The following is a 20,418-nucleotide window of genomic DNA, read 5'->3' as shown; positions in this document are numbered from 1 at the left end:
GCTACTGAGCTCCTTGGAGGAACAAAGGTGGGGTAGGACTTCCTGCTTCTTAATCCCATGCCATTTGGCTAGGAGTTACCTTGAATGGCATTTCAATTAAAATGCTTGCAACAAGTGAGAATTTGGCAGATCTTCTGGCCTCCTGGCCAAAGCCCCTTCCTTGATGGACCGCAGTGGGGGAAAAGGGGCAGGCACATTCCAGAAGAACAAGGCTGGGGGTCCTTCTCACCTTCCAAAAATGAGCAAACATGATTAAAATAGTGCTCTCCACCAGCCTTTGGAGAGCAAAGGACAACAGCATTTTAAACAGGCCTGTGAGTTTGGCTTCTGCTGCCCTAAGAGAACGGCTGAACTTATCCTTCTTGATGGTTCTTCATATTAAGTTTTTCCATTTTGTACCTCAAGGGCCTTTTCAAAGGCTACATGGGAAGATATAAGCAGCATACCTACATAAAAAGAAAGAGTGAGGCAGCCACAGCAGGAACAGTCAGCTGCGCTAGGAACAGGGAGACTCCAGGTGCGTGGCGGACGCGTAAAACAGGAAGTTCCTTCCAGCCCAGAGGAAGAAAGGAAAACGGCCAGTCTAGGCCCCTTTTGGGGGAACTCTGTGGTGCTTTGGGCTGAGAAAGTGCCCAAGGGAGGTTGCTGTATGGAGACCCTCCTGGGGGAAGCCATAGCCCTCCACAGGCCAGGCAGCCTGGCTCTTTCTATTTCCCCTCGGGTGGCTGGAGAGGTGGAGGCCTCTTCTCGCAGGTAATTACTATTATTATTATTATTATTAATTCCCTGCCCTTCCCAGCCATGGCTGGGCTCAGGGTGGCTAACAAGCAATAATAAAAGCAAGTTGAATGATTACAACTTAAAAACAAAATTAAAATACAACATTAAAATATTGAAACATTAAAATATTAAAATGTAGCCTCATTGCAGGAGGAGGAAGGAAAAGAAAAAAGAAAGAGAGGGAGGGAATCAAACTGGCTCCAAGCCAAAGGCCAGGCGGAACAACTCTGTCTTACAGGCCCTGCGGAAAGAAATCAGATCCTGCAGGGCCCTGGTCTCATGAGGCAGAGCGTTCCACCAGATCGGAGCCAGTGTTGAAAAGGCCCTGCCTCTGGTTGAGGCTAATCTGACTTCCTTAGGGCCCGGGACCACTAGGGTGTTGCTATTTACGGACCTTGAGGCTCTCCGTGAGGCAAACCAGGAGAGGCGGTCCTGTAGGTACGAGGGTCCTAGGCCGTGAAGGTACACCTTCTTAGGCACCTGCCCACCCTCATCTCTCCACTTCCTTGGCTGAGGACCAGCCAGGTAAAGGGGCGGGATCTGCAGTGGCTACCCGGGCCACACTGAAGCCCCTGGGTGCCCCCCCCCCGCCATGGGGGGATTAGGCCGGGGTGAAGTCTGGAGGAACCTCTTCTCCCAAGCTGGAAGCGCTGCGGATGCTGCCTTCTGACCCGAGATGCCTCCTCCTCAAGGGGCCCAGCAGCCACCCCAGGCGAGGGGTCAGGGCTTAGCACTGGGGACCTGGGGACGCTCCCAGGGGCGTCAAGGGGGGCAGCTGCCTCCCAACGCCCCACATATCCTGGCTACGCCCAGGGACGGTCCCCGGGCTCCCCGCGAGGCCGCCTTCCCCGACGCTTCAGGAAAAGGCAGGCGAGCAAGGGGCGCTCGAGGCCCGCCCGCCCGAGACCCTTCCCCGCAGCAGCAGCCCCGGGGAGCCGCCTCGCTCTCTCGGAAGCAGCCGGCCAGGCCGCGGCCGCGGCGGGGAGGGCTGCGCTGGCGAGCAGCGAGGCGGGCCGGAGGCGGAGATAACCCCGCGGTGCCCGTCACGTGGAGCGGATGAAAGGGAAGCGGCTCGGCGGGGCGGAGGAGGAGAGCGAGGCGGAGGGAGAGGGAAGGAAGGAGGGAGGAGGAGGCAGCCGCCGCCGCCGCCGCCGAGCGAGAGACGCGAGGCGAGGAGCCGCCGGACGGGAGGCCAGCCGAGCCCGGCCACGAGCAGCAGGCGCCGCCGCCGCGCTTTGGGGTCGGAGCCGCCGGCGCAGGCGGGCGGGCGGGCGGGCGGTGGGGCCAGCCGCAGCGGGAGCGATGCGTGGCCTCCCCCGGGCGCCGCCTCCGCCGCCGCCTCCTGCGCTGCTGCTGCCCGAGGTCGGCGCGGTGGGCCAGGCGGCGCGATGAGGCTTCTCGCGGGGCCGGCGCCTCCCTTCTCCCCGCCGGGGCTGCTGCTGCTTCTGCTGGCGCTGCTGGCGGCGGCCGCGACGAGGATGGCGGCGGCGGCGGCGGCGCTGGCCAAGGAGACGGCCTTCGTGGAGGTGGTGCTCTTCGAGTCCAGCCCCGGCGGCGACTACACCACCTACACCACGGGGCTGCAGGGCCGCTTCTCCCGCGCCGGGGCCACGCTCAGCGCCGAGGGCGAGATCGTGCAGGTGAGCCCGCGGCCGGCCGCGGAAAGGGGGCTCCGGGGCAGGCCGCGCGGGGCGAGAGGCGGCCCTCCCGTGGCCTTCCCGCGCGGAGAGGGGCCTCTGAGCATCTGCAGAGTGCCTGGTCCTGGCGGGCGCGGGACTTGGGAAGGGCGCAGAGGCTGCCGGCGGGGCTCCTTGGCCAGCCCTCCGGGGCGTCGGCCCCGCCTGGTCGCCCTGCGACGGAGAAGCGGCGGGCGCCGCGGAGGGGGCGGCACGGCTTGGGCAGGCGCTGCAGGTTCCTGGCGGTCGGTCGGCTGCTGCGCCCCGTCGCCTTGGCCTGCGAGCCTTGCGGGTGGCGGGGGGTACTTGCTAAGTTGCGGGGGGGGGGCATCCCAAACCCGCCTCGGAGCAGGGCGAAGAGGAAGGGGCTTTGCTGGGTGGACGGAGGCGCCCCAAGCAAGGTGGCTTTGGCTCTCAGCCTGAATCCCATAAGCGTGCAGCGCCTGCGTGTTTTAATGAAAAGTGCCTCATTCCTGCCGTTAGTTTCTAAACATGCTTTAGTCCTAACCTGCTAAACAGAGGCTTTGTCTCCCAAATCGAAGTGCCCGGCAAGAATTTTTTTGTCCAGGATGCCCTCCCCAAGCCAGTGCCCGCCAGATGTTTTGGACTTTAGCTCCCATCAGCCTCTGTTGGAGGTTGTAGTCCAAACATGTAGAGGGCACCAGCTTCGGGAAGGCTGTTTTACTCAAAAGCGCAACAGCAGCTCAGGTGTCAAAAGCCTACATGTTTCTAACTTTGCGGTTAATGAAGTCCAGCCAGTAGTGGCCCTGTTTTGGAGAGGGGGGAACCTGCCCCCCGGAATCTGGCCAGCCTGCAGAGAAGGAGTCTGTCTCATCCCGTCCTCTGCAAGCTGCTGGTGCTGTAGCGAATGCTGCCAAGGGCCTTGTCAAGCAGCTACATAGGACTGAAAGTGTTGTGAGAAACTCGCATCTCTCTTAGCAGCTCTTGAAGGAATTGTGGGCACCTGCTCAGACGCGTCACGCATGTTGGACCTCCGCTGAAGTTTCCTCAGACATAGGAGGCCCTTGTTCAGCCATGTAGCTCTTCCGGCAAGGAAAAGGCATCCATCTCCCAGGGTTGGGTCCCAAACTGGCTTTTGTTGTACTAAGGCAGGCATCCCCAAACTCAGCCCTCCAGCTGTTTTGGAACTACAGTTCCCATCATCCCTGACCACTGGTCCTGTTAGCTGTAGTGTCAAAACATATTGAGGGCCAAGTTTGGGGGTGCCTGTACTAAGGGCCCCTCCAGACACTGTTTTATGGTGGGTGTATCTTGCAATGTGTTACTGATGTTAGTGGTGGGTTTATTCTGCTTTCTTAGTTGCTCTGTACTGCTCTGCAGTAATGAAAACCTCCACAGAACAACATGAAGCAGTATTTAGAATTATAAAGCCACCTCAAAGGTCACCCTGTTGATGAAAAAACACACAACTCCTGTCTCTCTGCTTCAAATCCTAACAAATGAGCTTTTTTTGAATTTAGGTTCCCCTGTGGGTTTTCATTTGCATCTTAACTCTTTCTTCCTTTCCTCAGTTTAAGTGTCCCACTCACAGAAGCTGCTGCTATTACTTCTGTTGCAGGCCGCTTGGGCACAACAGATGCTATATCTGTCATTTCCCCACACCCCCTTGATAGGATTGAGAGTTTCTGAGGGTTGGGAGTGTAGATTGGGGAAAGTTCCTGATCTTGACGTTCAATACAGCTGTGTGAGGATGCATTAGCTGATCTTCATTGAAGTGTAAAAACGGATCAGTACATAACTATGGGCATCATTAATGCAAAGCCTTGTTCTTAACCACTCAGTGTGCAATCCAGTGCATCTGAACTCTGAAGTCAGTCCCATTCAGTTACATTCTAGTTTGAGTGTCCATGTCTAAATAATTCTAGCCAGCTATGTTGAAGGAGCACAATAAAGGTAAAGGGACTCCTGACATTTAGGTCCAGTCGTGACCGACTCTGGGGTTGCAGCGCTCATCTCACTTTATTGGCCGAGGGAGCCGGTGTACAGCTTCCGGGTCATGTGGCCAGCAGGACTAAGCTGCTTCTGGCGAACCAGAGCAGCGCACGGAAATGCCCTTTACCTTCCCACCAGAGCGGTACCTATTTATCTACTTGCACTGGTGTGCTTTCGAACTGCTAGGTTGGCAGGAGCAGGGACCAAGCAACGGGAGCTCACCCCGTCGTGGGGATTCGAACCGCTGACCTTCTGATCGGCAAGTCCAAGGCTCTGGTTTAACCCACAGGGCCACCCGCGTCCCTGCCACATTATTGGGGTCTGAATAGGCTATAGCACAAGAAATGTGGGACAAAAATAAACCAGAACATTTGCAGCAGAGTGGCTGCCTTGAACCTTTTATAGGTGCAGCCAGCTTTGAAAGTGGGGCAGCATATGACTGCCCCAATAGCACAGATAATCATGAATGTGCAATAAAAAGCAATGGAGGAGGGTTGTCTTCCAGGTGGGCCCAAAATCTCATCTTCTCTTCTTGCTGCTGAAGCTTGAGTGAGATGAGTGCAGCTGCCTGCCTGAGGTGTCTTACTCACCCCTCCTGTATGTGTCAAAGGAAACCCTTGACTCTTCCTGGCAGGCAGGCAGGCAAGTGGCGAGGAAATGATGCTGGGCAGCACGGCTGTGCAAGTGACAAGGAGGCTGGGTGTGGCCCCTGGTTTTGGCAGCTCTTTGGGCTGCATGGAGCGTCTGCTTCCCCCACGGTGTACACTTCTTCCAGTTTTGAGGCTAGGTTCTTGGCGGGGAAGCCTTGGCCATCTGTGAGGGGGGCAGGAGTTCACCTGCTCAGCCTGAGTTGCAGCCTGTGTGTGAAGCACCTTAGGAGTCCTGGCACAGAGCATGTTGACTGTGCAAGTGGCAGAGTGCAGAATTGCTGCTCTGGGGGGATGTCTGTGCTTCTTGGGTCAGACCAATTACTTCCAGGGTTTGTCATTGGTGTGCCTCAGATGTGGGTTGTGCATATCTGAAGAGGAGGATAAACCATGGCGGCGAAACCTTTAAGCTTCTTGCAACTCACAGGTTGATACTTTTGTTTTAGGAATCTGCTTTCAAGCAATTATTTAGAAATGTTGGTGCAACCTCCTTCAATGCTGCCTTAGTTTGCCATTTGCAAGTCTTGATCACAGGCTGCTATGGCAGTATATGAGGATTGTTGCCTGTTGAATGACAGCTGGGGAGCCTCTGATGTGGAAACCTCTGTGCCCTGTTTTTCTGCACACTGATGGTTGGTCCTGCAAAGTCCGGCATAGCACCTCTATGCTCAGTAGCCCTTGAGCAGGAATTTTCCTGTTCCGCTGGGAATCCTGCAGCTTAAGTTTGGCTTACAAGAGCAGTTAAGTGTGAGTGAGGTCTACCAGTATTGACATAAGCATGGTGAAAAAGATGCTCCTGAAGAGCTAGATCCTCTCTTGGGTGCAGAGTTGGGCATTCTGCCACAGGGTGGCTTTGTCCAAGGTGATGCCTTACTCAGAGGCCAGTGCTGGAAACAGGGGCTCAGCTGCAGAGTGCTGCCTGTGTTTCTAGTCCTGCAGCAGACGTTGGGGCTGGCTGGACTTGATGCTTTGTTTTGGAGAGAGGGAGCCAACTGACTGGCCTACCTGGTTGAGTGGCCTACCTGCGGATGTCTTTGGCTTTGCATGCCAGGATGCCTGTACACTCCAGGTCTTTCTGTCTCGCTTTTAACTGGAAAAAGGAAGTGATACTTTGATGTTGGCACTGTTGGTGCTGCATTTCTGATGATCAGCAAATCTACGAGCTGCTCCTCTTGGCACCAGTCATGGCTTGGTCTAGGGGTGGCCCTTACAGCCAGGGCAGCAGAGGAAGAAAGCATAAGGGGGAGATTCTTTACCAGCCTCTTGGTTCATTGAACTGGACTTATAAACTCCCAAAGCTGGCCCATTGCTTTTTTCATCCAGTCCCTCCGCCACCATCAGGCAAAAAGAGGAGAGCTGCAGTTTGGGAAGAAGAGGGTGTGATAAATGGTTGAAGAGGGTAAGCTGGTTTGACCACCTGGCCTCCTGAATTGCATTTACGGTACCAGTCTGACCTCAGCGCTTGCCTTTTTGGTTTATCCAGGTTGAAAGGAATAGGCACCTGCAAACTGAACTCTCTCTTCATTTTCATCCTTCTGGACCGTCTTGAGGGGTTGGGAGCTGGGGACACTTTTATACAGTGGTTCCACTCCTTCCTCCTGGGCCGTGTTCAGAAAATGGTGGTGGGGGATGAGTGTTCAGACCCCTGGGCTCTCACTTGTGGGGTGCCTCAGGGTTCTGTCCTCTCCCCCATGCTTTTCAACATTTACATGCAGCCGCTGGGAGAGATCATGTGTTCATCAGTATGCGGATGATACCCAGCTCTACCTCTCTTTTAAATCAGAACCAGTGAAGCCGGTGAAGGTCCTGTGTGAGTGTCTGGAGGCGGTTGGAGGATGGATGGTGGCTAACAGATTGAGGTTGAATCCTAACAAGACAGAAGTACTGTTTTTGGGGGACAGGAGGCGGGCAGGTGTGGAGGATTCCCTGGTCCTGAATAGGGTAACTGTGCCCCTGAAGGACTAGGTGCACAGCCTGGGTGTCATTTTGGACTCACAGCTGTCCATGGAGGCACAGGTCAAATCTGTGTCCAGGGCAGCTGTTTACCAGCTCCATCTGGTACGTAGGCTGAGACCCTATCTGCCTGCGGACTGTCTCGCCAGAGTGGTGCATGCTCTGGTTATCTACCGCTTGGACTACTGCAATACGCTCTACGTGGGGCTACCTTTGAAGGTGACTCGGAAACTACAACTAATCCAGAATGCGGCAGCTAGACTGGTGACTGGGAGCAGCCGCTGAGACCATATAACACCTGTCTTGAAAGACCTACATTGGCTTCCAGTACATTTCCGAGCACAATTCAAAGTGTTGGTGCTGACATTTAAAGCACTAAACGCCCTCGGTCCAGTATACCTGAAGGAGTGTCTCCACCCCCATCGTTCTGCCCGGACACTGAGGTCCAGCACCGAGGGCCTTCTGGCGGTTCCCTCATTGTGAGAAGCAAAGCTACAGGGAACCAGGCAGAGGGCCTTCTCGGTAGTGGCGCCCGCCCTGTGGAACGCCCTTCCAGCAGATGTCAAAGCGATAAACAACTGCCTGACATTCAGAAGACATCTTAAGTTCAGGGAAGTTTTTAACGTGTGATATTTTAGTGTATTTTTGGTTTCTATGGAAGCCGCCCAGAGTGGCTGGGGAGGCCCAGCCAGATGGGCGGGGTATAAATAATAAATTATTATTATTATTATTATTATTATTATTATTATTATTATTATTATTATTATTATATTATGTGGCGGCTCTTGAGGTCTGGTGGTGGAACAGATTCTCGGTCTCTGCTTTGCAGTGACACCCATCCCTTGTGTCTCCAGATGCCCCTTCCCAGGACAGCCAGGGCTTCCTGCTTTGATAGGGGTCCTGCAGCGCTTCAGCTACGTGGCTGAGAGGCCATACGGCTGCTGTGGCTGCTTCACATTCTGACTTGGAAGGGGCCTGCTGGAACCTGGAAAATTGCTAGTGCCTCCTCCTCTGCGAAGCCCTGAGGCTGCCTCGAAAGAGTTAAGTTTCTAATAACTTGCGTATAAGCTATTTAATATCCTTATTAAAACTCATCTGCTGGTGGTGAAATTCTTTTTCCACTTTCCTTTTTTCCTTTTGGTGAATGCAGCTTCTTGGGGCGCTGATCCTCTCTCTGCCTCAGATCAGAGGCTCGCATGTTGCAGCCGGCAGTGCCTAGAGGCTAGTTCCTATCTGTGTGACAGCATTTTTAATTTAACAGGACCGGCTTTGATCTTGCATATTTATAGGCAGCTTCAGATCACTCCAGCTTGCACTTCTTTATACTGAAACTGAAGTTCTTCCTTTCATCTTGTATCCTTTGTGGACGTGCTGTTTATTTTGGGCACTGTGGAAAATGGGAAGGGGGGGAGGAATAAAATGAGGCAAGAGGCCTCTTGGGAGCTGCAGCCCCCTCCCCTCCCTGCCTGCAAGTGGAACTGTAGTCCTGTGTGAACGCCATGTGGCTGGTTAGCCTGATCTGAGTTGTACCAACTTCAGTGCTTGAAGCTGGTCCAACATTTTGCTGGCCACTCCCCAAGTCAGAACGACTCAGGGTGAACCCGAAGCAAGGCAGGGGGGCGGAGCGAGTGGGAGGAGGGCTGAGGGTGCTTGTGTGAGGGGACTTGGATGCCTGAACGTTGGGGGAATCCCAGGGAGGGCCAGCCCTAGCAACACCACAGGAGAAATGCAGATGGCGCTGGCAACGGCCCCAGCTGAAGGAGGGGGAGGGGGAGAGACATGCCCCCTCCATATGAGTCTCTCTTTAGAAAAGGTATCTAAGAAGTTTAATCAAACTAAACTAATTGCCAAGTCTACAAAGAAAGGCAAGTAAAGGGGAGAGACAGGATTGTTGTTGTTGTTGTTGTTTAGTCATGTCCGACTCTTCGTGACGCCCTGGACCAGAGCACGCCAGGCACTCCTGTCCTCCACTGCCTCCCACAGTTTGGTCAAACTCATGCTGGTAGCTTTGAGAACACTGTCCAGCCATCTCGTCCTCTGTCGTCCCCTTCTCCTTGCGCCCTTCATCTTTCCCAACATCAGGGTCTTTTCCAGGGAGTCTTCTCTTCTCATGAGGTGGCCAAAGTATTGGAGCCTCAGCTTCAGGATCTGTCCTTCCAGTGACAGCCAGGGCTGATTTCCTGAAGAATGGATAGGTTTGATCTTCTTGCAGTCCATGGGACTCTCAAGAGTCTCCTCCAGCACCATAATTCAAAAGCATCAATTCTTTGGCGATCAGCCTTCTTTATGGTCCAGCTCTCACTTCCATACATCACTACTGGGAAAACCATGGCTTTAAGTATACGGACCTTTGTTGGCAAGGTGATATCTCTGCTTTTGAAGATGCTGTCTAGGTTTGTCATTGCTTTTCTCCCAAGAAGCAGGCGTCTAGTGTTCAAAACTCCCTTTGTTCTAGGTGCATTTTGCGACAGGGAATTTCATTAGCGCAAGTAGTTTCTGAGCTCTGGGAGCAGTACTGCACCTAAGATTTCAGATTAAAACTGCAAAGTGGAAGGAAATGAGGACCTTTTTCTGCTTCTCCACTTCCAGCTACTCTCTGAAGACTGGAGAAGAAACCCTCTTTAGAATATTAGGGGGGCGGGCAGGGGAAAGACTAGACCAGGGGTCACCATACTTTTGCAGCAGGGGGCCGGTCCACTGTCCCTCAAACCTTGTGGGGGGCCGGACTATATTTTGGGTGGGCAGAAATGAACAAATTCCTATGCCACACAAATAACCCAGAGATGCATTTTAAATAAAAGGACACATTCTACTCATGTAAAAACACGCTGATTCCCGGACTGTCTGTGGGCCGGATTTAGAAGGTAATTGGGCTCTTGTGGTCTCTTCCAACTCTATGATTCTATGATTCTATGACCATGTGAAAAATGAACGTAATATTTTAGCTGCAATTCATTCATTTTCAACTTTGAATTCTTGTTATAAAAAGCCATTCCATTGTTGCACCCATAACCTAGTTTAAGGTGCATTTAGCTCTTAGCTTTCCTATCTCAGTTTCTAACACTGCTTCCTGTGTAGCACCACAAAGTGATTTCACACACAATAAAACAATTGCATATATATGTGTGTGTGTGTGTGTGTGTGTGTGTGTGTGTATAAAAACAGTTAGATATATAAAAAACAGTTAGAACCATTTCAATGCCAATAGCAGGTGGGATAGAAATCTCCACTTGGAAGGTTTCAACAGGCACCAATCAGGCGATGGAGATGGTGTCTGCCTGATTTGTAATGGGAGGGAATTCCAAAGCATGGGTGCCACCACACTAGGGGCCCCGTGATGATGTACAGCAGAAGGGAGCTTCTGAGGAGATGGTCTCTGCAGGAATTCCTTGGCATGAGACCATCTTTCACTGTATTGTAGGACTTTCCCCACCAGTACTCTAGCACCTTCAACTTAGCCCAGCAGCTATTTGGCAGCCAGCACAATTCTTTCAGTTGACCAGCTGCATTTTGCACTAGACCACAGAGTGCATTGCAGTAATCCAACCTGCAGGTCACCAGTGCATAGACAACTGTGTTTAATTAGGTTTTCCCAGTCTAGAAATGACCCTATCCATCTTGCCACCTGAAGCTGGTCCTAGCCACTGAGTGAGGTCACCTGTGTCTCTAATGATGGACATGGATCCAGGGGTATGCACAGACTGTGGATCTCCTCTTTCAGGGGGTGTATGACTCCAAACAAAGCAGGCAATTGACCCATCATCTAGACTCTGGAACCTGCAGCACCTCCATATTGCAGGATTCAGAGCTAGCTTCTTCGCCTTCATTAAGTCCAGGCACTGTGGGATTTTCTTCTGCAAAATGTGGCACCGGCACCTACTTAGAGAGAATTAGCTTTATCTTCCATGAATTTGTTTATCAGTGTTTTACTAGCCATGATGGCTGTATCCTATCTCCAGCATATCAGAGGCGGTGTGGCTCTCAATACTTGTTGCTGGAAGAGGGTGCTGTTGTGATCAGGCTCTGTTTGTAGGATTCTCAGAGGTATTTGTTTGGCCACTGGAGAGCAGGAAGTTGGACCATGTGAATGTTTAGCCTGGTCCAGCAGCCAGGCTCTCATGGAGGTATTGGCAGTCCTGATGCTGGGCTGGGGTGGTGGTGGTACATAGCCCTCCTTACCTGCAGAAGGTGATCTCCCTTTCCTCAGCCAGCTGCTGCTGCTGCTGCTCCAGCTCCAGGAGGGGCAATTTCCCCTTTTACTTTATTTTATTTACAGTCTTTTCCACTCTTCAGTCAGCAGGTTCTCAGAGCAACCCATGTTTGACTAATTTACAAAAAATACACTGAAACTCTTTCAGGCTGATAGATCTAAAAGTCCTGGGCAAATCAAAAGATCTTGACCACCAGGTGGTGTAGCATGAGAGGAGCTTCACAGGGGACAGAGCCCAAAGATTGTTGGGCCCCTTCTCTAGTTCCTGTCTGCCCTGCTTCTGATCTGAGAGAGACTTGGGAAAGGCCTTGGAGGCTGATCTTGATGCTCAGGGAAGTAGAGAAGGTCATTCTATAAGGGCACAAGTGTGTTCTACTGGTGAAGTGGAAAATAATTGTAATTCTAAGAAATTAGAAGGTAGCAGTGAAAGAGAGTGGACCTTCCCCAGAGGTGAAGCACGGGAGATAGAAAAGTGAGCTTTTGCATTAGCAATCCTGTCCAGATTAGTCCTCCACACCAGGTAAGACAGTTGTGCTAAACTCACCTGTAATGGGTTCATAATTCACCTTGTAATTCAGCAGCCTTGATGTGCTCTAAAACAGCACTGACAAGTAGGAAGAAGGGCAATGATGAGGAAAACTCAGGACAGCTTGGCTTGGCAGGAATGTTGCCTGGATTCTCCATAATGTGTGAGCAAGTTGTATCAGTAACAGGGGCGGGGAAGGAGGGCTATTGTGGCAGGCTCATTTTGAGTTCTTGTGGAATAACCATGGTATGGGCAGCCAAGAATAAACACTGCAGTTAAAAACAGAGCATATCACACATAACCACGGAGCAATGGATCCAAACTACAAGAAAGAAGATTCCACCTAAACATTAGGAAGAACTTCCTGACAGTGAGAGCTGTTCGACAGTGGAATTTGCTGCCAAGGAGTGTGGTGGAGTCTCCTACTTTGGAGGTCTTTAAGCAGAGGCTTGACAACCATATGTCAGGAGTGCTCTGATGGTGTTTCCTGCTTGGCAGGGGGTTGGACTCGATGGCCCTTGTGGTCTCTTCCAACTCTATGATTCTATGAATTTCCTGCTTTCCCTGACATTTGAAGCCAAATGCCACTTCTGGAACAGCCAAGCTGTTTCTGAGCAGAGAGCACTTCGAAATGCGTGTAACTGGGAGTTGCACTGAGGCTACTGAGAATTGCATGGAGAGTGAGGCCAGAGTGTCTGGTTGTGGAGGGAGTGGGCAGGAGGACCAGGGACCAAGAAAAGGCATTGGGGCTGGATGGGTGGGGGCGGTATTAGGTTAGCGTGTGGAATGTTATAGCAGAACATTAAGCCACAGCTGTGTATGGAAATCAGGCACAACACGAATAGCCTGTGGACAACTCAAGGACATGGAAATTCCCTTGCCTTGCCTTTGCAGAAAAGGTGGCAAAGAGGCAGACAACGCTCTTCCCACCATAGGTGTGCTGTGCTGTGGTCTTGGGTGGTTCAGCGGCCACCACTCCAGATCACCCACTTGTTCCATTCTTGTTCCCCTGATGGTACAGTGGGACCTGGTCATGCAACAGTGGCAGATGCAGGCGTTGGGGACTGTCCTTGGATACTGCAGATGCCTTACTGAGAGCTTTGTGGGTGACTCCCCCTTCTTTCTCTCTCTCTATCCCCACAACTCTCTCTGTTCCCTAAGGGCATTGAAGATGCCTTTCAGGACTCTGCAAGTGGTCTTGTCGAGGCTTCTGAGAGCTGCTTTCGGTCCTAATCCAAATCAGAGTGCCTGAACCTGAGTCAAGGGTTTGTGATGCTAAGGAAATATTTGCTCTCCTCCTAACTGGCTGCTGGTGACTTATGAGTGGGCACACTTCTAGTAAACAGATCCTTGGCTCCCAGTTTAGCCAGCATTGGGTTGCGCTGCCTGGGAAGCTGAAGCATCCTTTATAGTAGAGTTTCATTACTGCTCTGATGATACAATTTGGAATTTGATCATTGTAAGTTGACTCCCAGAAGAAATGAGCCCTGCAGCAGCCGCAGCAGCAGTCTTGGCTGCCAGTTGCAGAGTCTTGGATATGTGTCAGATGTCTCCTAAAAAGACAGACCCCTGGCCCAGATTGATGGGTGTTGTGCTGAGAGATGCCCCTTATCCTGAGCCAAGGAGGGGAAGGACAGGGGTGGTCAGGGCATTCCCTTTCCTACTGACACTTTCTCTGCTGCAAGACAGAGAAGGGCAGCTACTGAGGACAGATCAAGCATGTCCTGACAGGCAGGTGACCCTCCAAAAGCCACAGAGTTCAAGATCCCTGGTCCTGGGTAGGAATGCAGCACTTGCTCACATCACTTTCTCTCTGGGGGGGGGGGTGCAACAGGCTTCTGCTTTCCTTAGCTGCCCACCTCCTCCTTTCTTCTGGGAGCTTTCACACGTGACCCATTTTTTGTCTAAGTTGTGGGGGGAAAGAACAAGTTGGACAGCTGTGGGTGAAGGTCGTGTACAACTCCATTTGAAGCCATGTGCTGAAGTTGATTCCTAAGATGTGTACTCACAAATATGTGATATGGTGCCTGTATTCCCCTCCCCTTACACCCTACACCAATTAAGCTGTGTGTGTGAAGCCATCCTAATCAGAGAAGGCTAGGGAGACCCTCTTGCTATGTCATGATGCCACCTCCTTGAAGAACCCAGAGCTCTATGACCATCCTCCCCTTTTTGTATGCCACTAAGGTGCACCCAGGAGAAATTCTGTGAGCAGTGCCAGTGCTCTGGGGGCACTGCCCTAGGCACACTGGTTGGGCCCCTGCTGAGCAAAAGGGTGGTGAGGGCTGGAGGGGCAGCTGCCTTCTGTGTGGGTTGCCTCACCTAGATGTTGCACTGACAGTCTGAGGACTAAAAGAAGCAGGACTCTGATCCACTTTGGAAAGAAAGGTGTAGAAGAAAGCACATGTGTAGTTGAAAGAGGGGCCCTTGCAAAACGGGGGTGGGCTGTTCCATGGCTGCCACCAGTATCTGTGCAGGAGCAGGAAAGAATGCAAGAAGAGAAGACACTTGGCATGTACTGGCTGTGCCTGGCCCTCCTGCTTTGGAGGAGGCTGTCAATACTGGGTGCTATTTGGAACAGCCAGTCCCTGCTAAGCTGGCCCCCGTGCATGCGAAGTAGAAAGCATGTGATTCCGGGTAATAGGGAGGGAGTTGTTATGTATTTGTTGCATTAGTATTCTGCAACCTTCTGCTTGATGTCTCCTTCCCTGCCCTTGGGTTGTGTGAGCAGGCTCCTCTTATATCCGTGGACTTGGGAGCACACTGTTAACTCCCGGGAGGCTTCTGTGTCTTTGGAATGCGAGCCCCTTCCTCTGGGTGGGGTTCTGGAGGGGTCTGCCTCTTGACTTGGCCTCAGACATTTCCCTTTCCCCAGAGACTCCACACCTGCTTTTGGTGTACTCTGATGAAAGCATCTCTTCAAGCCATGGCTGATTAAGTGCACACATTCTTTAAACCAATCAACTTAATCTGCTCTGCATATGAGTTAAAGCACTAGTTCTGAATTAAAGCACAACATTTCTTGGTTTGGAAATGATTCTTGGGGCACCATCCTAGCAGAGGCTGCTAGCCACCAGCAGGGACAGTTTTGCTGCCTAGTGGATTAAAAAAATGGTTTTAATTGATTGGCTTGATTAATGAACTACTGCAAACCCTTTGTCTTTTTTGATTGCGCACTTACTTCTGAGGCTGCGTACAGGATTAGACTGGTGCGGCCTGGAAGCTGAAGGGACTGGCGGCAGGTTCAGTTGGCCTCCTGGGTGGTGAAAGAGAGAGGGTGCCCTCTGTGTTGCAGGGGAACTGCAGTCCAGCAGCACTAGAAGAAGCCACAGCCCCCCCCCCCCTGCCCTGGCGGATTCTGAGGGAGTCAAGGAGAACCAGAAAGAGCAAGGCTGAAGGGTCAGGAGGAGAGGAGCAGCAGCAGGGGCCAGCAGAGCAGGTGGAGGGAGGGGGACGAGGCTGGAGGCCACCAGAGGGTGGCTGTTGGGGCAGCTGTCACCACTTCAGAAAAATGGTTAGCCACCTTGAGCTCCTTGGAGAAAAAGGTGGGATATAAACACAATGTACAAATTAATAAAAACTAAGCATCCCTCTCCTCTCTGCACGTCCCTTTCCTCCCACCAGGTAAGGTGTGGAAAGAGGTTAAGTTGTTCCTTTCTTCTTCTCCATCTGCCAAGGCCCCAGTGACTAAAGCAAGACTTCCTTCTGAGTAAACTTCTTGCAATTCCATGCTGTCCATAAACAGGCTGGTAACTTATGCAACCTTGTTGGCAATGTTGTGGCAGGAGCCCCCCCAGCCCCGCCTCCAACAAACCATTTTTCTGAAGAGGTGATAGCTGCCCCCTTGGCTCATTAAATCCCCACAACATGCCCATCAGATGGATTTGACTGAGGCTGTGACTGAACCATGGTCACCCATTGAACTTCATAGGGCCTTCTGGGGATTTGAACCCTGATCTCCTCCATATCCTAGACTGACCCTTGAGCCACGACACCACACTGGCTCTCCAGTGGTTAGCCCAGCCTTTGTTCTTGAAATGTCCACTTTTTGACCACAGCTAGAGGGATCTCCCTCTGCACTGCTCCTGCTGCTGTTGTGCTGCAGCCTTCCTTTTCCTTTTGGGTTCTTGCTTCTCCCAGGCTCCCTTTGTTCTGGACGGAAGAGTGATTGTCATTTTCTGCTGCTGGCTCCTTTTGGAGGGCAGCTCTTGCATCTGCAGGTGTACCTTGCTCACCTGCCTCCCCTCCTGCCTTGCCTTCTCCCCCTTGACCCCTCCAATCAAGGGGCCTTGGTCCTCATGCATGGCAGGTGCTGTTTTTGTTTTGCCCTGGGGGGAGGCCATGACCACCCCTGTGACTGCGTTGCTGAGTGGGAGAGAAGCCTTGGCAGCTAGCCCCGATTCTGGTCACCCAGATCTATCTATTCCTCTCATCCACATGGAGCTCTCTGTCACATGTGGAAGCCAGGCAAACGTTTAAATGCAAAGCTGTCTTATAGTTCCTATCTCTTCCCAACACTTCCCTCAGTCAAGGCAGCCATAGTTCTAGAGAGCCCATTTCCCCAGCTGCACCTTGGCACATCTTTGCTAAGACACAAAGATAAATACTCCTGGCCTGGCAGTGCCCCTTTGGGCTGAGGGAGCCAAATCCTGCCTTTTCCTTCTCTCCATTCTGAGGAAGAATTTGATTAGCTAAGGGCTGACCGCAAGCCCCCCCTTGAAACAGCCGGGAGGGAGGGAAATGGGTGACTCAGCTGTTGGAAGGAAGGGGTGGGGGTCTCCTTTGCAGGGTAGCAGCTGAGAAACTGCAGGGCCTTCTGCATGCAGCCCCTTCCATGGGACCTGTCTGGGGTGGTAGGGCCAGTGCAAGCCTTCCTTTCCACTTTTTGAGAGGGCTTGGATTATTGACACCAGAGTGGATCTGAGGGGCATTTTCCATTGAAGTGGCAAATTGCTAAGGTCCTTTGAACCTCCAGCCTGTGAGGAAGCTATTTATAGCTGCCTACTGGCATTGCTAGAGGAACGGAGGACTCTGCCTTAGTCACTGAGCTGGCTTTCTGAAGCACAAGATGGAGCTGCCTGGAGGTCTGGTGGTGGTGCTGGGCAGTCCTGGCTGCCTTGCTTTCCCCAAGTTTGTCAGCCACATCAAAGATGGCTCCCTGCTCCTCCCCCAGCTGCCTTCCCTCTTCTTGTTGCTGGTTGGCTCTCAGTGATAGTGGAAGATGCTAGCTGCTAAAGAGTTAATTTCCTGCGCTTTGCAAGCAGCTGGCCAGTTTACACTCCTTGCTGGGCTGCACAAAAATACTTCTCCTTTGAAGTCTTGGGAGCAGCAGCGGCTGAGGGGAAAACCTGGGCTGGGAGCTGACTTGACTTGGGCTGGGTGCAGCAGTTCTGCTGCTTGGCTCTTCTCTCTGGCCAGAACTGGATGTAGGATATGAGCTGGGGCTTTCAAAGGGGCAGGTTGGGGCTGTTCTCGTTTCCCTTCATAAGTGAGCATCTCCACTGAAGGAAAACAAACTAGTGATTTCCAGTTCAATGTCTCCAGGTGCTTCTGAGCCGTCTCTCATAGGAGGATGCGGGTTACAAGGCCTTGTGGGAAGGGTCCGCGATCCATTTTCTCCTGGTGGGTGATAGATCTGGAGGGTTTTCTGATGACTGGAAAGTTTCCAGCTGAATCTGCCATGTGTAGCAAAAACTTGAGTGAGTGCAAAAGAAGTTGTTGGTCTTCGCCATTTGTGCCTCCCGGGGTTCTCACCACAGCAGTAGATCAAGCCTTAGGGTTGAGAAGCGTTGCTATAGGAATTTGAGTTCTCCCTCTGTCCAGGCTTCTTTTCAGTTGGGTGTCTGTACCTGGCATTGGGCACACAGGGCAGAGTAGGGGTTCTGCTGATGTATTGCCCACCTCACTGCCTAGCAGCTTCCCTGCTTGAGCTGATAGAGATGGGACTGAGATGTTGCCAGTGCTATGAACTTAGATATATAAGCTAATCACTGAATGGCACCTTAAACTTAGGTTACAGTCACCATAACAGACTGTCTACTGTGGTACCTCGGGTTAAGAACTTAATTCGTTCTGGAGGTCCGTTCTTAACCTGAAACTGTTCTTAACCTGAGGTACCACTTTAGCTAATGGGGCCTCCTGCTGCTGCCATGCCTCCGGAGCACAATTTCTGTTCTCATCCTGAAGCAAAGTTCTTAACCGAGGTACTATTTCTGGGTTAGCGGAGTCTGTAACTTGAAGCGTCTGTAACCCAAGGTACCACTGTAGACAGCTTTTTTCTTTTGCCTGACTGGATTTTCTTATTCTTATTATTTGTTTCATTTCTATATGGCTTTATATTTTAAAGAAAAAAATCTCAAAGCAGTTTACAAGAAGAAGAAGAAGAAGAAGAGGAGGAGTTTGGATTTGATATCCCGCCTTTCACTCCCTTTAAGGAGTCTCAAAGCGGCTAACATTCTCCTTTCCCTTCCTCCCCCACAACAAACACTCTGTGGGGTGAGTGGGGCTGAGAGACTTCAGAGAAGTGTGACTGGCCCAAGGTCACCCAGCAGCTGCATGTGGAGGAGCGGAGACGCGAACCCGGTTCCCCAGATTACGAGACTACCGCTCTTAACCACTGCACCTCACTGGCTCTCTATCAACACATTAAAACATCAAATAAAACAATCCAGAATTAAACAGTGACAAGACATCTCCACAGATCAGCAGGCTGGCTGGTTGGCATGCAGCGGCACCTTTCGATTGGGACCTGCAGCAGCAGAAATCTCTGCTGTGTGCCAGCCAGATAGTGGAGATGGTGATCTGCAAACCTGGCGACAAGACATCTTCACTTAATCACAATTGGACTGTGCACCTGGTGCCTTGAGGAATTTCGGATTCTGACTGGTGCTGAGGTCCCCCAAGCTTTCAGACCTGGAGGATTTCTCATTCACGCTGAGGCCACCAGCTCTGGGATGGCTCAGGACTGTGGGACTGTCACAACATGTTACTGGCTCTCTGCATCGGCTTGGAGGCATTTTGCCCCTGGTTTTCTCAATGGGGCAAGAAGGAAGATGCGATCTGAAGGTGTGAGGATCTTAGCACCATTCCCTTGTCATGGTCAGGTCACTACTTCTTAAGGGTTAAGCTTACAACAACTGTTCTCTGCAGAGGCAGGGGAAGCCCTGGACTTCAGGTGGCTCTGTGGGATTTTCCAGCTGGTAGGACTGATTCTCCCATTGACTCCCTGGCTGATTGAGGGAATGCAGAAATGACCCAGGCAGTTGCTGCCTGTACTCTTGAGTGCCCCTTCCCACTGGGCGCATCTTGGGCGGCGCTGCAATTGCTGCAGTAAAACAACTCAGGTGGCAGCTAGAAAGCTAGTGGAGGCAAGCTGCAGATGGAGCAGCCGAGTTCTGGGTGGGCTCATTTTGATAAGTGCCTCCTCAGTGATGGTGATGAGGAAGAGTTGCTTCTCTGCTGCCATTGCTTCCCCTCTGGAGTCATGTGGGTTGTTTTACTTACTGGCCCCCAAAAGACTAGTATCCTTGGCGATCTGCTGCAACTTGATTGCAAGGTGTTTGGAGGATAGAGTTGCTTGTAACGGCAGGGACCCTGATGCTGCTGTTGTAGCAGGTCACCCAGTATTGCCTGGTCCAGTGTTAGGTAAAGGTAAAGGTAAAGGTACCCCTGACCATTAGGTCCATTCGCAGACGACTCTGGGGTTGTACACTTGTCTCACTCTATAGGCCGAGGGAGCCGGCGCTTGTCCGCAGACAGCTTCCGGGGCCTGTGGCCAGCATGACTAAGCCACTTCTGGCGAACCAGAGCAGCGCATGGAAACACTGTTTACCTTCCCGCTGGAGCGGTACCTATTTATCTACTTGCACTTTGATGTGCTTTCGAACTGCTAGGTGGCCAAGAGCTTGGACCGAGCAACGGGAGCTCACCCCGTCACGGGGATTCGAACCGCTGACCTTCTGATCGGCAAGCCCCAGGCTCTGTGGTTTAGACCACAGCGCCACCTGCATCTGTGTTACTGGGCAAGTTTCAGTGAGTGTGGCTTGAGGATGTGGACAGGTTTAAGTGGCCACTTGCATTCTTCCCCTCCTGGCCTCTCAAATTAAGCGTGGAGGGAAAAGCCAAGAGGACTGGGGAGGTGCTGGTGGTGATCTTAATTTAAATACTGCTTACATGCCAAAATGACTTCTCAGTAGCTTACAACCATAAAATCGACCCATAATTACAATACACAATAACATTAAAGCACCATTACTTAAAACAAACAATTATAAAGCATAACAATTAAAACACTTAATGAACAGTTAAAACAATAAAATCACCAGTTCAGTTGATAGGCCTCTGTAGAGTTTCCTCTAAGTGCGCTGTCTAGGCTGCATCACCTGCGAATAACATCTTGCGGATAAGAACCCACCACACTTTTGTCTTGGAGTGGAGATGCACCAGGTTGAACAGAACCTGTCACTCCTTGAATGGAGTCTTCAGTCAAACTGAGAGTTGGGGCCAGAACACAACCCTGTTTTACATAGCTCTTTATAGGGAAGGTGTCCAGGGATAGACTGTCCTACTGGATGGATCCAGTTACAGATAGGTAGCCGTGTTGGTCTGCCATAGTCAAAATAAAAAAATTCCTTCCAGTAGCACCTTAAAGACCAACTAAGTTAGTTCTTGGTA

The 20,418-nt window shown here is 51.7% G+C and overlaps 1 protein-coding gene and 1 long non-coding RNA gene across 4 annotated transcripts in view; both read left to right on the top strand.

The window, feature by feature from the left end:
• The window catches only part of LOC309521392, a 125,081-nt gene that overhangs the window by 49,096 nt on the left and 55,567 nt on the right, over nucleotides 1-20,418 (top strand). The window lies entirely within an intron of this gene.
• Nucleotides 2,127-20,418, top strand: part of ZNRF3 (zinc and ring finger 3) — a 224,061-nt gene continuing 205,769 nt past the window's right edge. For 2 of the 3 annotated variants that reach the window (XR_014214630.1, XM_082203777.1), the window contains exon 1: nucleotides 2,127-2,420. Coding sequence is in view for 2 of the 3 variants with exons in the window: in XM_082203777.1 (XP_082059903.1) it covers nucleotides 2,169-2,420 (252 nt within the window). In the remaining variant the exon portion in view is untranslated. The remainder of the gene's footprint in view (nucleotides 2,421-20,418) is intronic. The other variant, XM_082203778.1, reaches the window with a different exon arrangement.

This window comes from Podarcis vaucheri (genome assembly GCF_965113315.1).
Source record: "Podarcis vaucheri genome assembly, chromosome: 16".
Taxonomy (NCBI): Eukaryota; Metazoa; Chordata; class Lepidosauria; order Squamata; family Lacertidae; genus Podarcis; species Podarcis vaucheri.
This window is presented reverse-complemented; position numbering and strand designations above follow the sequence as displayed.